The sequence below is a fragment of the Schistocerca gregaria genome, chromosome 3, assembly GCF_023897955.1.
Source record: "Schistocerca gregaria isolate iqSchGreg1 chromosome 3, iqSchGreg1.2, whole genome shotgun sequence".
Lineage (NCBI taxonomy): Eukaryota > Metazoa > Arthropoda > Insecta > Orthoptera > Acrididae > Schistocerca > Schistocerca gregaria.
Window position 1 is genome coordinate 147,703,878 of NC_064922.1, and position 16,742 is coordinate 147,720,619.

The window sequence follows — 16,742 nt, forward strand, 5'->3', positions numbered from 1 at the left end:
TTATTGAGGTTTCTTCTTATTCAGGTATATATGGAACACAGGAAGAATTATTCTTCGAATGCCTCTGCGAAGAGTAACTATTCTAATAGTACCTTTAGGATCCCTTGGTGAGCAACAATTAGGGGGTTTTAATATATTCCTGGAGTAGACATTTAAAGCCAGTTCTTGAAACTTTGTTAATAGACTTTCTTGGGATAGTTTAAGGCATCTTTAGGAGTCTTCCAGTCCAGTATCTCTTGTCACACCCATGGAATAAATGAACCTGGGACCATTCATGCTGCTCTTCCCTGTTTACATTCAACATCCCCTATTAATCCTATCTGGCACAGGTCCCACACACTTTAGCAATATCTTAGAATCAGTCGCATGTGTGATTTGTAAGCAATCTCCTTTGTAGACTAATTGTACTTCCCCAGTATTCTACCAATAAACTGCCGAAGTCTACCAACTGCCTTACCCACTACTGAACCTATGTGATCATTCCATTTCATATCCCTACAAAATGTTACACCATGGGATTTGTAGGAGTTAGCCAATTCCAACAGTGACAGTCTTAGTATATTACATTTTTCGTTTTGTGCAGTGCAAAATTTTAAATTTCTGAACATTTAGAGCAGGTTGCCATGTCTGCACCATGTTGAAATATTATCAAGAGCTGACTAAATATTTACACAGTTTCTTCCCGGGGCACACCCAAAGTTAATTCTACATCTGACAATGACTATTCAAGATAACATGCTGCATCCTTCCAACCAAAACATCTTCAATCCAGTGAAAAACTGGACTTTATACCACATATGATAGAGCTTTTAACAATATGCATAGGTATAGTTCTGAGTCAAATGGTTTTGGGAATCAAGAAATAATACAGCAGTACCTGGTTGTCTTGATCCAAAGTTTTCAGTGTGTCATGTGACAACTGAGTTTCATATGATTGATGTTTCCAAAACCCACGCCAGTTTGCAATGAGGTCATTCTGTTCAAGATACCTCATTTTGTTTGAGCTCAGCATATGTGGTCACATAATATTAATTGCAATAATTAACATAATGCATAGGATAGATCAATTCTAAAAACAGAATTTATGTGGACATTACCAGGAAGGGCTCACTCACATCTGTATTTTGTAAGTCTTTATAATGTCACAGTATTTGTTGCAAGAACAGCTAATGTACAGAGTAACTATTCAGTACTCTTACTACACACACCTGAATTTTACCCACTGCCTCTGCACAAATGGGAAGTTGGATGAAGTATGTTCTATTTAATTTTGACATTAAGACTCATCACACTGCATTATACTCTTCTGGACATGTCTTCCCATTGGGACTTAATTTGTAACAACATCCAGCATGAATGATGCAGCAACAGGACTAACATATTAATTATACAAATGATGAAAAATTCTGCTAGAATTAGCAGCAAAATATTCCTATGGAAAGAAGCTTGAAACAACAGTTTGGAATATTAACCTGCAGAACAAGGCAAAACTAAAGGTCCAGAACTAGTCCCACCTAGTCCAGCAAATTTTACTTCTCAAGAAGGCTATTTCATAACACACTGCACTGCAGAAGTTTCATTCTGCAACCATGAATACTCCTAAAAGCAACTTTTCAATTTTTACATGTTTTTGAGGTGGTGGCGGAGTACAGCTTGTGAAAACAGTTAAAAATCATGGCTGCACACATGTATTTAATTATTACACAACCAGTTTAGGTCATAAAACGACTATTTTCTGGTGTATTATTGCATAGAAATCTAGTGTCAGCAACCCACAATACTCTGTATTGTCACGTGCTTCCCCAAAGATTTATTGGGTGTTGTAAGTGCTTCTGATTTACGGTTGTTGAGATTTTGGTTTTCAGCATGCTTGTTAGTGGTTGTGGGTTGTTGTGCATATGGTTACAGTTTCACAATATTCAAGATGGTCCATTTAGCGTAAACTAGTTATGTGAAATATTGCCTTGTCCAACAATCATTTTTTTAATAATTTAAAGTTTTGACTGCACAAGCAAATCAATGACCATGCTAAACTGGGTGTAAAAGAATAAACATTTAGCAGCCACAAGCATAAATCAGTGCCTTGTTTTATTATCAGTGCTTGTCAGCAACACGGACCAAAGCATTATCATCACAACGCTTGTGAATGCCAATTCTCCCTCGAAAAAACTTTTGAAAACCGTTCTATTTTAAATGGGTAATATTATTAAAGACATTTATCTCGATATGAATGTGTGTTACAGAATGAAACTTTTGCCTTAATGGGTATATGCTCATTGTCTCAATTGCCCACTCTCGTGGACCCAGTTTAAGAATTGAATAATACAATTATTTTACCCTATTAGTTCTCACCTTATTCAGAAGCTTGCCATATTCTTCAGTTCTACCCAGTGAGGCCGCCTGAAAGAAAAATCAACTGGTGTTTGATAGATTTTATCAATTTCACCAGTCTGTCTATTATTAAGCTCAGAATTCCAAAATACATAATTATAACATATTAACTTAATATATTTTTTAAAATAATAATGGTGCGAACCAATATGTAAGTAAAGCAACATACATTGGCCAATTAATTGGTAAAGAATCTGAACTACTGATTAAAAATTGATCAACTTATTTTCATTGTTAAAATATATACCTAAGAAACTATTGAGTGTGCCTGCTACTACCAAAGACCCAAGTACGAGCAGAACTCTTATTTTCTCTTCTCACTCCTGAATAAAACAGAATTTTGATGAAATCACTTTTTGCCATAGATCAAACTAAAATTGGCTCGAAAAATTGCCGTCAGACCAAATTACACCTCTTATTAATTACTGCTTTTCATTTCCCAATACGTCATTGCTTGTTGCTTAAACAATTTTATTCACTTATATTTCAAGAACTTTTGAGCTTAAGCATCAATACTTTGGGCAATATTTATCCCTCTCTATTAATTTAAGTAACAGGTTTCAACATTTCTCTGATGTCTTATTCCTCTCTAATTCTGCCTTTAGGTATAGTCAGGAATAGTTGGGTGATTATTCAGCTTAACCAGTCTTTATTTTTTTTTAAATTAGGAGATAATCTCTTTAGCGAAATACAGATACAGAAGCATGACAGTGGGAAAAAGTTTGAGGAAGTTTCCTTAAAATGAAGGGTACAGCGAAGAACCATAGGTACAAGCCTAGGCAAAATGGCAGGAAGGGGAGAAAGATGGATTTGTAAATATTCTCTGATTGACAAGGCTGAAAATTCTCAAACTTACGAAGGAAAAAAAAAAAACACCCATGAGGGAGACTTTGTTTAACTAGTAACCATCTTAGTATTAACTTGCACATTTCATGTCCAAACTGAGACTAGAATTTGAAATTTAAGCACACTTCCAACAACCAATACATTCTAATGATGGGATTACAAAGTCTTACAACCTTGTGATATTAATGCTTTACAAGATAAATGCTCACCATCAACTCTTCGTTTCACTGTCCAAACGGCATTGGGGTTGCCTGGAAGTTCTGAAACTGCCATCTCTGACACTTCCAGACCATGTCTAAGGACCCTAACAGTAGAGCGAGGTCCTCTGCCACAAAGCATGTACAACTGTGGTGTATCTTCATTTGCTGTTGGGACAAAAATAGCACTGAAACTACAAACATTCACATTAATGTTACTTATAAATAAAAATTACTTTCCCTCAGCTCTCATAATCTCTGCACACAGGGCAACCCTGCATTTCTACGCAACCCTTACAGGTTTCACAGAATCGCAGCCCCCCTTGCAACGGTTGCTTTCATCATAAGGAACTATGAACTTATGTAAAGAAAATACTTATTACAGTGTAAAACAAAGGAAACTCACCCAAATCTGCTACCTGACAAGCCATTATAGGGGACAAAGAATCAAGTTCATCAACCAGCACCAAGTTCCTCAAATGTCTTGGTGCAAAGAAAAATGTGTCTCCTTCTTCCAAAGGCATTGCAGAGCTAAATTCTGGCTCATCATCGTCATCACCTAAGTGTGCAATCTGGTACAAATAACTGTAAGAAAATTTAAACAATTTTCAGACCAAAAATAAGACTATCATCTAGTATACATTTTCAATAGTTTAGTCACAAATTGTAAAAACTTAAAATCTCACAAAAACAAATTCCATCACTTCAAAATATCACGTGATGGTGAAAAATAACACTTTTTCAAATGAATGTTGACTTCCTATTTGTGTGTACATAGGTCACAATTAAAAATACAGAAACATTGAAAGCACAACACATTACCACACTTAATATGGGGCTGGAATGCCACGAGCAATCAAAAACAGCTTTTAGTCATCCCAGTTTTCAACGTAATCTTTTATCATTCCTTCTGCAAAATGGTGGCAATTCCATGTAGTGATCACACAATATTCTCTTCAAAGTGGACCATAAAGCTACAATATTGAGATCTGGTGACCTGTGGCCAGGGAAGATGCCAAAACTCATCCATGTGCTAACAAACGTCATGGATGATGTGAGCTTTGCGAACAGGGACCCTGTTATCTTTGAACCCATCACCATTGGGGAACAAACACTGTAGCATCGGATAGACCTGAACAGCCAAAATGATTACACAATCATAGACAGTAATGCGACCCTTAAGAGTACCAATGGAATGCCACAACATAGCTGCCCAAATCACCACCAACCCCATCCACATTTCACTCTTAGGATGAAACCAGAAGTTCTGAAGACTGTGCAAGAATACTCATTCAACCAAACAATTTTCTTCCATTCACCATAAACCAGGTTTTATTGCCTCACCACTACACTTTTCTGTTACAGGGATTTACAGTGATGAGTAGTTTTGGAATTCCAGCTCATCCTAAGATTCCCTGCTTTTAGAGCTCAGTGTTGTTTGGCGTTGACAGGGTTCGAGAGTGCAACTTTCAGTTCTGCAGTGAGTCAAGTAGTAGTTTTCATTTTGCCACTGTCACCTTCACTAGCCACCAATCACAATCACATTAACACAGCCCTTTGGTCTGCATTGTCACTGGGTGGATGATTATTTTCCACTTTCTTTGTATGCTGTATAAATCTTTTGATCCAGTGCCTCTTGAAACCACATTGGTGTATGCATGTCTACGTGTTTCCAATTTTAGTCCGATCTCTGTACATTTGCACTATTTTTGACCATTACATCTTAATGCCTGCACATCATATCTCACCATATCAATCAACTGGTGGATCCCACAGATCAGAGTAGCCTTCTCCTTTCCAACCCTCCTCAAATCTCATTTCCCAAGAAGGAACTAACAGTTCCCAAAGTTCATCCTACTTTTATGTATAGACAGTAATCGGAATTACAACTCACCTCCCCCCAAAGCCAAGTTCTGGCCAACAATTTCATCTTTTTGTAACTTAAGACATTTCAAGTAAGCATGAAAACTTTCTTGAGTGGATGGAACCTGTGGAATTCCATGGAGCAGATCTTAATGGAGAGTTAGTAACAAGTTTTCAGATAAATTTTTAAGTTACATTACACTAGAAAATAAACAATTTTTAAAGACACAAAACTATCAGAGAAAAATCAATGAGCTAGTATCAGTTTTAATTATAAAGGGACAGGTTACAGCAAAAAATGAACAAAGTACAAAAGTTTAACAAGCAAATATGGGTGCAACTATGCAGTGAGGAACAAATGGAGAAACTATTAAGTGAAGAACATGTTAAGAGTGCAACCCCACTTCCAGTTAAGGGAAACACCATAGTAGCAAGTCCAAGTATACAATCTGGTATGATATACGGAGAGTATACATGGTTGAGGAGAAAAAATTCCTGGATTTATCCCAGATTTCCTGGTTAAAAATACACTTTCTCCCAGATGAAAATACACCTTTTCTGTGTTAAGTAATAGTATACTTTTTCCTGGAAGTGTAAAACTTATCAATCCTTTCAATGGTTGTGGTTTTATACACCGGCATAGAATTTCCCAGCACTTTTGAAATCGAAACTCAGGGGAGAAAAAAAAAAAAAAAAAGTTTTGGAAAGATAAGTCTGACGTGCAGCGACATGTACACTGCACATTTTCATATTATGAAAGTATAAATTAGAATTCCACCAAAGACCATATGTTACTTTCTGAAGTATTGACATCAAGATTGCAATGAACTTTTGTAAGCCAGCCGTAGCTCATGTCAAGCCATCTCGCCAGCAGATGACAGTGGATCTTCAGAGCATAGGACACATGATGTAGTCAGCCAATAGCAACAACACTTAAGCAGCACAAACACACAAATAGGAAATGGGAATGGTTTAAATTAATATACATAGTGTTGCTACAAGAAAGGAAAACAAAAACTTTCATATATAATATTGGTCTCTAAGATTAACAAGCTGTGAGAGAAGCTAAGCCTTCACACATAATGTTGATCTTTTTTTGCATGTGTTTCACTTTAAGATACATCACAGAAGTGTACCAAGAAAATTTTTTAACAACGAAATAAATGGGCTTGAAAATATTCTAAATGGCCATCCTCAAAGATTGATTTTTGAATGAGAGTCAAACACCTGTGATTTAAAAAAATTCATTGTACATTCTCAAACATAATTCATCTTGCACAACAGGAAATTTATTTTGAAAGTAACGCTTTACAAACAACCATTTGGAATAGTTTCCTATGACCTGTTAGAAATATTCTTTTCAGCAGTTGCCAGAGAGCATCAGATAACAGGTGTTGCCATGCTTGCACAGCTACGATGACGCAGGAAGCCCGTACATATAAAACATAAAAGATCTTACATTATGTCGTAAAGAAAGAAGACATTGGATGATACTCCAAGAGCATGGGAATTTTGCGAACCATACTAAAATGCATTATTCAGCTTGAAGTGCACATTCATATGTATAGATTCACAATGCCATACATGCTACAAGATGAAAATGTGAACTTGAAATGCAGTGAACAGTTGAAACTAGCCAATAGTGTGGAATTAAACACTTTGTTTCAAATAAATTGACCGCCTCAGCATAAAAGATTAATAAAAGACATTTCTTTAACAAACCGACAAAGAACTTCGTTATTCAAGGTGTTAATACTTGATTGTCAGGAATGACATGAGAGCAATGAAGGAAAAAGCAAAATCACTTAATGTAAACAGGGGTCACGTGGAGACTACCACATCCTCACAACAACTCAAGAGTGCTCTGTGTATAAGGTCTGGATCTACGATATTTCTGAACTGGGACAATATTAGATAGTGGCGCTCCCCCTCCCTTGAGCATTTGAGGCAGGACACCAAAAAATTAAGAAATCAACTTTTCAAAAGTATCTTCCATTTTATAGCACACATCTTTCTCAAGAGTCTGATGCATAAAACATATGTCCGAGGGAACATAAGACATGTTATTTGGTCTTAAGTGCGCCGAAGTGCAGTGCCATGCCTCTTCACACAGCATTATTCTATCGCACATCTATATTTGGCTCTGTGGAATTCGAACGTGTAATATTTAGTAATGGGTGCCATCAAACTATATTCAGGCCAGTGGAAATTAACATGTCCTGGAATGCCTCTCCTGGTCCCAGTCAGCCCCTTTTTAAAAAATCTGCAATTAGTACTGGATGGGACTCTTTGTAACTGGCAGAACAAGAACTCTTCAGAAAATTTGCACCCTTTACTGCCTATTAGCTAGTAACTTGCTGCTTTGTGCGACAAAATTGAATATAGGATACATAAAACGCATAATGCCAAGGGACAAGCAAAACAACACATATTTCTTCAATCGTGCCACAGTTTCATATGGCATACTTTCCTTTCTGGAAAAGAATCTAAAAAATGGATCTGAGCACCATAGGACTTAACATCTAGTCATCAGAGCCCTAGAACTTAGAACTACTTAAACCTAACTAACCTAAGGACATCACACACATCCATGCCCGAAGCAGGATTTGAACATGTGACCGTAGCAGTCGCGCTGCTCCGGACTGAGCACCTAGAACCGCTAGACCACTGCGGCCGGTGGAAAAGAATCTATTACCTCATCAAAGTTCATCAACGTTTTGCTACATGAGAAAACGGAAGGTCATTGCCTAATACTAGACTGCGGCCGGTGGAAAAGAATCTATTACCTCATCAAAGTTCATCAACGTTTTGCTACATGAGAAAACGGAAGGTCATTGCCTAATACTAGAAAAGCTGAAAATACAAACAGTACCCAAGACTGATGTGGTTCTTAATCTGATTATGTATATTTTATCACTGCTATACAAAACGAAGTAGGCCTGTTTAATATTGCAGCAATTGTTACACATACCAAATAAACTAGATTTTTTGCACAAATGTTTAATTTTCATGACATTACAGAATATAATTCACGAAGCACCGATATCAAATGCCTATTAGGCCTACTGCAAGCAATAAGTTTTATGTTGGCAAATAGTTTCATATTTCATTCATACTATCTAGCTTCTGAAGCTAGAGATCAAAAAGTAGTTAATATGAAATTTATTTATAAATTTGAAATAATCATTCTTCCATAATTTGTGTGGGTCCCTATTTCTTCTCCTTCCTCGTTCTAACAAACAATCCTGTCATCACTAATTCTTTAACTATTCTTGCCAGTGTCAAAACTTATTCTGTTTAACTTCACTATTCCTGCCACAATCACCAGTTTAGTTTTCCCACATTTATTCTCCAGTCAGGTGTTATTACATGTTCACACAACGCGTTTTCGACGCTACTCGCAGAATAGAACTTCAGTGGCTGCTAGCCGGGGACTACATAACTGGCCCTTAGTCATGTAGCGGTCCAGCCAAACCTTTTCTATCAAAATTTCTTTTTTTTGGATACACAGAAAAGATTATGGAGACTTTGTTGCCTGTTATTCCTGTTAGTTGTTTATAACAATGCTGAGCATTTGCAAATCCAGTCATCCACATGAACAGCGATTGGCATTCTCCCATTTTCGATTTATTCTGCTCAGCTCATATAGACTCGTCCCCAATAAAAGCCAATCAAAAGCAAGCGATTGCAAATCCGCGCATGCCCACTGCGGGGCGCACGAACACAAAATGGCTAGCAGACAACACAGGTGTGCTATTCTTCCTAGTACCGAATATTGTGTTAACGTTGTCATAACACATGACGCCACTTTCCATCAAGCTGACGTGCCCGCCTTCATTGCCCTTGCCTCCTCCTCAACAGTATCAGATGCAGTATGCCCATTTCCATGATTCTCAGCTGAAATGCATAAAATTTTTTACAGTTTCTCTGACTGCATGTTTCCATGCATGCATAATAATGATAGCGTATTTGACTGTATTCTGCAGATTGTCATAAATGCTGCATTATGTCATCTTATTCTCATTCACACTGACATTGTGATTTGGATTTTGCGTTTCATAAAATGAGTTAGAAATAGTGTGTAGTACCACATTGTACTAATACATCTATAACAACATATAAAAAATTGATTCTGAGAGTTTCAAAGCATGCTCTCAGATTCTTGTCTAACCACATACTTGGAAATAGTTACATATTCGGAAAAAATTGTGAATTATTTCTGACAAGAAAAAAAATGTCACTGTCCATTGTTTCATTCACAGCAATTTCAGCTCCAACATATTTCATATTTTGTATCTTTAACACACAGAAATCACGGAATAATTACCGAGGAAGTGTGCTCTTACATGTAAGTAATGACTAATATTACACAAAAAAATAAATAAATAAAATCTTAACTTACACAAGTAACAATGTCTCAGAACATGGTGAATACGTTAAGAGGGAGAGGGGGGGGGGGGGGAAGAATAATTTTTTTTTTAAATCCAGCCATGCGCGAACCTGCGTCTGTTTCGCATTCCCGCGCGCTAACCACTTGGCCACGTCAAACAACAGACAAACAGAGCTCGATTCTTTTAGTATTATGTAAAGGAACGTAGGCTGACCGATGTCAAACGGTGCTGCGTAACTCAAATGCGTGATAGTTTGGAAGATTAGAATATCAGGCTCCACATAATTGCTTTCCGTTGTTACTTGAAAGTTGTAAACACATTTCTATAATTACTAACCCATTTGTGAGAAAAGTACACAAAGGCACTAGTAAAGTCAGTTCACACATAAGCAGGGCCGATGCCTTGATATTTAATGATCTTTAAACTCTTATTTGCATAAAAATAACACGTATTTTGAGAGAATATTGACCGAAAACGTTTCTTTTGGATGTAATCATTCACAGTAGCAACCTAAACCTAACCACAATTCTGACAAAGGAAAATAGTCTATTATGAACTCGCTTTCCAACCGGATGCAACCTCTGGTTATTTCTTTAGTAACACAATTACTAAATCCAATATGTGTAAAATAAGAAATTATAGTTCTATGTAAACCACAGCTCACCGATCAACAGGGCCAGACTGAAATCCAAAACCTCTCAGAACAATTGTTGTAAAATCAGTGGGAGGACTGTTCGGTAAGAAGTCTTCTGCTTACTGAATAGGCTATTTCGATAAAGAACCAAAAATGACGTCACTACTGAGACTAACCTACTACACCAATCAGTATGAACGATACAGAATGGGGACTCTGGCACACATCAAATACACTATGCATGCATTCAAAAGTCGACTTATGATTCATTCAAATTCATATGAGTAATCGATAGACCAATGAATGCTGGATGATTTGTGAAACAAGGTCTTTTTCCTCAATAATATGAATTGCCCCCCCTCACCCCCCCCCCCCGAAACTGTCACCTGGGGCTGATACCTCTGTTTGCCCCAACCCCCTAGTTCCTGGTCTGATGCGCGTACGTGAATACGGCAACTTCAGTGCACCAGTATAATTTTTTCTGATATTTGGCTGCTTGCTGCTATTGATTACACAGCTAACTACCACACTTCTGTAGCCAGAAACTGAAGAATGTACTACTCATACGCAACTCAAATGAACATGCGCGTAAGCTCGCTCGCAACCGCTCAAACAAATCTATTGTAAACAGTAGTGACGACATGGTCATCGGAGGAAATTTGTTATGAAACATTACATAGTCTTCCTAAAGTCTTTGACATATTTTGCTGTTGGCAGACACTTGTATGAGCACTGTGTTGTATATGGTCCATTTCCTTTGCAACTTTAGTTTTTTCCCTTATTCGTGTATTGCTGCAGTACTACTCTGCAATACCGAGATATAATAATATTCTTTGCTAGAGTATTGGTTCTTACCAATCAAAGTTAGAAAAATTTAACTGACAACTAAAACAATGAAAAATTTACGGAATTCTGAAAAATTCCCATTTTTTTCCCAGATCTCCCGGGTCTTATGCACCCTGAGGATACTATCAGGAAATTCATCCAGTATGGTCTACAGCAGTCGCATGCTTGACTGTCTCCTAAGTTGTTTTTATTTTCATCTACAAGTCTGATGGATTTAACCGTATGTAAAATATTCTGTTTACACCTTTTTAACAATGACAGAAGCAGCTCTCTTAAATTGGATGCAGTAGGCCTTTTCGCAGTTTGTATCAGGTAATCATATCTATGTGCTGCCTTTTGAATAATATTCTAACTTATTCCTGCATTGGAGAACAAGTAACCTTATGTTGTTACTTCAGTATCTACCTCTAGTACTGTAACTTAATACATTTGTGGCTTGAAAAATCCTCAGCTCTCATAATCTTTGCACACAGGGCAACCCTGACATTTCTTCCATAGAACCTTACGGTTCCATTTCAGACAGTCAGTCCCCCTTGCAAGAGTACTTGTCATCCTTGGAAATACATAGACTACAACCAAACATATTAATACTGAAAGCTCTTCACTTACTGATTGCCAAATTCTGAAGCAACAAAGAGAAATCCAGTTTTCATAACACACATGGCAGTAGCCACAGGTACAGTATCAAAGTATTTCAGTTTTATTTCTGTAACCATATCTTCATCAGTTTCTAACGTTATTTTGAATATGTCTCCTTGTTCTGTCTGAGCCAAGAAAAAGAACATTGATTTTGTCTTGTGTGTTGCAGAACACACAAAAATCATTCCTCGTTCAGGATCATCTAAATCATTCTGTAAAAAGAAAGCAAAGAACTAGGTTATTTTGTTAAGGAAATGACAAAATTCAGTTCTAAACAGTAACTTAATTACATTTTTCCTTTGCACACACCAATTGATGATCTATTTCCCATGTGAGTCACAATTATTAATGATCAACATGTCAATGTGAGCCACAATTATTAATGATCAACATGTCAATTAAAAAAGCAGCAAATATGACTACATTCAATTCATATTTTAAAGGTCTTCTAACTAAAATCATTTCACATCATATAAATCTTACAAAAGTTAACTAACTACAAAGGTTTTTGGATATAACCAACATTTAAACATAGTAAATTAGCACTGTTTTCCTGAGATACAAAAGTGGAGCAGAATTTAAGACCCTGGTTTGACAGGTAAATTATAAAAACCAACAAAGATTATTTTTATTTCTGAAAATACATCCAATACCATTGTGTTGAAACCAAATGGCCCCTTGTCATTCCTCACCATACTCTATTTCAAGGAGTAAATATTTCTCTAGCATCTCTCAATAGTGTACAGAGTTCAGAGTAAGAGCTGCACGTCGACAGTCAAAAAAGTACAGCTCATTAACACCTGTGGAGGACACGGTGCAACAAACTGTCACTATGGGACCGTGCAGTGGTCTTTGTGGAAGTTCACAAGGGTTTTTAGTCACCCAGTAACAAAAATTTTGCATACTTTTTTGAGCCGGTTAGTGTAAGATTGCTTTGCAAGCATCTGTACATTTCACCCAGTCTTTTGGACTAAATTCTTTAACAACCAACTTATAGGGGTGTACATTTTACTGTCCTGGACAATATTCCGAGAGCAGCTGCATGTTTCCACATAGGGCGCAATGGGAGACTGTTCAATGGATGACTGGATTTGCAAATGCTCAGCATTGTTATAAACAACTAACAGGAATAACAGGCAACAAAGTCTCCATAATCTTTTCTGTGTATCCAAAAAAAAAGAAATTTTGATAGAAAAGGTTTGGCTGGACCGCTACATGACTAAGGGCCAGTTATGTAGTCCCCGGCTAGCAGCCACTGAAGTTCTATTCTGCGAGTAGCATCGAAAACGCGTTGTGTGAACATGTAATAACACCTAACTGGAGAATAAATGTGGGAAAACTAAACTGGTGATTGTGGCAGGAATAGTGAAGTTAATCAGAATAAGTTTTGACACTGGCAAGAATAGTTAAAGAATTAGTGATGACAGGATTGTTTGTTAGAACGAGGAAGGAGAAGAAATAGGGACCCACACAAATTATGGAAGAATGATTATTTCAAATTTATTTATAAATAAATTTGGGCTGATAAGGTGAACGAGGCGGTTCTGCACAGAATCAGAGGAAAGGAATAAATGGAAAACACTGATAAGAAGGGACAGGATGATAGGACACCTGTTAACACATTAGGGAATGACCTTCACAGTAGTAGAGGGGGCTGTAGTTCTCACAAATTCAATAAAAAAAGTCACGGGGCTAAGGCCTCAGGCCAGGTAGACCGTTCACCAGGTGCAAGCAACTTGCGCGTCGATGGGGATGAAAAAATGATGATGATTAGGACAACAACACCCAGTTCCTGAACAAAGAAAATCTCTGACCCAGCCAGGTACCGAACCTGGGCTTTTAGGATTGACATTTGTCGCACTGACCACTCTGCAACCGTGGGCAGACACAAATTCATTATTACTGGTAACACTAACTTCATAGGTATTTAACAATTTCCAGGGATGTTAGATCAAACTTTAAATACAGTGACTTCCAAAAATCTTGTGTAGGAAGCCTAAACCACCACATGAGATACAAATCTCACATGAACGATGCAATAACCTCCAAGTAATATTGCACTGCTTACGACCAACACTCAATAATTTAAGTGTTGGAGATACCCAGTGCAAAAATATAAGCACAGCAAATTTTTTTTAAATTAATCACGCTTATCAATACTAATCCTCAACAGGCACATAAATAAGAAATCTTTGGTAGCTTTCAGACAAACTTTTTCAAGCTAAAATAAAGCGGGCAAGGGTTTCCAGCTTATATTACTGTTGTCTCAATGCATCTATTGTGCAGCAAACGGTAACCTTGATTCCTAGGTAAAAGAGCATTCTATGACATTAACTTAAAAAAAAAATAATAATAATACCCTAACAATCAATCAAATACTGACAACTTACCCTGCGGCGTGGAATAGGACATCTTATGTCATGCTGATCTCCCAAATTCTTGTAAGTAAGATAGTTCTCTGAACATATAAGAACTCCACTTGGACCATCATTGCCACCAGGAACAGAAACTAAAAAATTGGCATGTTCTTCTAAAGGTTCACTGTACTTTCTGACAACATGATTAAGACCTAAATCCAGTTCATAAAAGGTCAGTGTCTGTTGTGTCTTATGGGCTGCTTCCCCTGTTGGGTCCGTATCTGCTTCCTGTATAACAAATGTATTAATCAAAGCTAGATGTAAGTTGCAATATCAGGAAATAAAATATTGCAGAAACCACACAATGAAGGTAAGTCAAATTCAAGTATCACCAACACTGAGGTACAAAACAACCACAGATGTATCAGAGCGTATACTTTGAAAAGAAAGAATTCCTGAATTTCCCCCTTTTTTTAATTCGTACTCTGCAATATTGTTATGTAACTTTTCATCAAGTTTACATCTACACAGCACTGTAAAAAGCTAGTACGATGGAATACATAAAAAAGTTTCTTGTGTAGCTTACACTGGAATAAAGCACAATAAATTGCATGACTATTTCAAAATATGTAAAAAATTAACAAGGTTGTCTGTGAGGCAAACTGTACAACTCCAAAAAAATAAAACATAGTATGCTGCCAGTCTACAATTTAGCATAGAATGGCATTCTATAAATTGAAGACAAACAAATTAAGAAATAACTTCAGGCCTAGAGGAAGCACTAGACAAGTGCCTTGTGATCGAAAAACTCTTTCACAGAAGGCAGAAACCATAACTCTGCTACAGCTGTCATTATATTTGAAACAAAATATTTAGTTCAAAACTACTGACCAAATTTGCCTACTTAGCTTCAAAAAAGTCAATGTTTACATACGTATATAGCATTAAGAGATCTTTCAGTGTCATAAAAGGAACAGGACATCAGACTACTCCAGCAGCATCAGAATTTCATAAACCACACTAAAATGCTTTATTCCACTCTAACTGCACATTTTTATGTCCAGATGCACTTTGAAGTACCTGATATTCAGCTTTTCATGTGGTTTTCGCGATACCAATTTTCTTGGAGATCCAGTACTGTATTCTCATGTATGGTTCTTTATTATGGTGTAACATCATTCGCCCCAGAAAATGAAAATTTGCACTTTAAATTGAACGAGATTGAAAGTGTCTAATAGTAAGGAATGAAACACTTCGTTTCAAATAAACTAACTGCCTCAGTGGAAAAAAAATTTAATATAAGCAAATTTCTCTATCAAACAGACAGAAATAGCTTCATTACGATATTAATGGTTGATTGCTAATAATGTGGCAATAATATAAAATCAGAAAATTGAAAGTACTAACTTATTTTGGTCTTTCACGATTATGAGAATGTATTAATTCACTTGATGGCTCACGGCCACAAATCTGATTTGATTTCATTTGACATGGGAGCTGTACCGAAGAGACCAGCAATATTACAAAGACACAAAACATATACATGGGCCCCACTATAACTCAGATTGCTCTGCACATGTGCGAATCTGGCAGCTTGGACACTCCAAAAAAAAAATTATCCGGGTAGCTTCTGGCTACTTGCTGCCACTGCTCATACAGCAAACAGCCACACTTCAAGTAGCCAGAAGCGGGAGGAAGGCACTGCTCATACACTAATTCAGCACTGCACATGCACACGAGCCCACTGGCAACTGCTCATACGAACCTTAACTAAGAAAAAAATTAATCCAACAGTGCATATCAAAGAACCAATTAGAAGCAGATAGTTACATTTAACTAGCTTTAACTTTATAGGCTGGTTAGAATTTACAGTACATACCTCATAATCAATTTCCAAACAAGCAAACATTGGATTTTCAAAACCAACATCCACTCCAACCATGTGGTAAACTAAAGTGTTACTTTTGTGGGCTTCCAATGGTGAAGAAATGGTAAGCCTTGCCTCAGCATCTCTGTTGAGGATATATACTAACTTCTGCTTCTCTATTGCTCCTGCAATAGATAATTTACATCACAATTACACAAATCATATCCAATTTAACTTCAGGACTAAAAGCTATAACAAATGGCTGTACAACTGAAGGAAATAATAGTAAAAAAAATGTAAAATCCAGTATAGAATGTAGCATTATTATGAAAAGGATAGTTGCTATCACCAAATAGCAAACACGCTGAGTCACAAATGGGCACAACAAGATACTATCACAAAATAAGCTTTCGGCCAAGAAGACCCCCCCTTCCCCTGCCCTCCGTCTAACCTCCTGACTGCCCCTAACTGCCCTATCTTCTCACCACCTTGTACCTGCATCCCCCACCCGTACCCTGTTATCCCTCCCCGTCCCCACCCCAGCCTCCTCCTTACCCCCACCCTGTTACCTCCCCCATTATCCACTGCTCCTCGAAGTGTGGCTTCAGCTACCAGAGACTAGTCATGTGTGAGAGATGCATTTGCACGAGTGTGCACGCCTATCTATTTTTGACAAAGCCCTCGTAGGCTTTTTGTTGTGCCTATCTGCAA

General features: G+C 37.2%; 1 protein-coding gene across 1 annotated transcript in view; it reads right to left on the reverse strand.

The window, feature by feature from the left end:
- The window catches only part of LOC126355795 (splicing factor 3B subunit 3), a 47,467-nt gene that overhangs the window by 17,730 nt on the left and 12,995 nt on the right, over positions 1-16,742 (reverse strand). The window contains exons 4-8 of the mRNA XM_050006214.1: positions 16,044-16,216; positions 14,198-14,452; positions 11,778-12,019; positions 3,841-4,019; positions 3,447-3,602 (exon numbers count right to left, since the gene is read on the reverse strand). Of these exons, the coding sequence (XP_049862171.1) occupies positions 3,447-3,602; positions 3,841-4,019; positions 11,778-12,019; positions 14,198-14,452; positions 16,044-16,216 (1,005 nt within the window). The remainder of the gene's footprint in view (positions 1-3,446; positions 3,603-3,840; positions 4,020-11,777; positions 12,020-14,197; positions 14,453-16,043; positions 16,217-16,742) is intronic.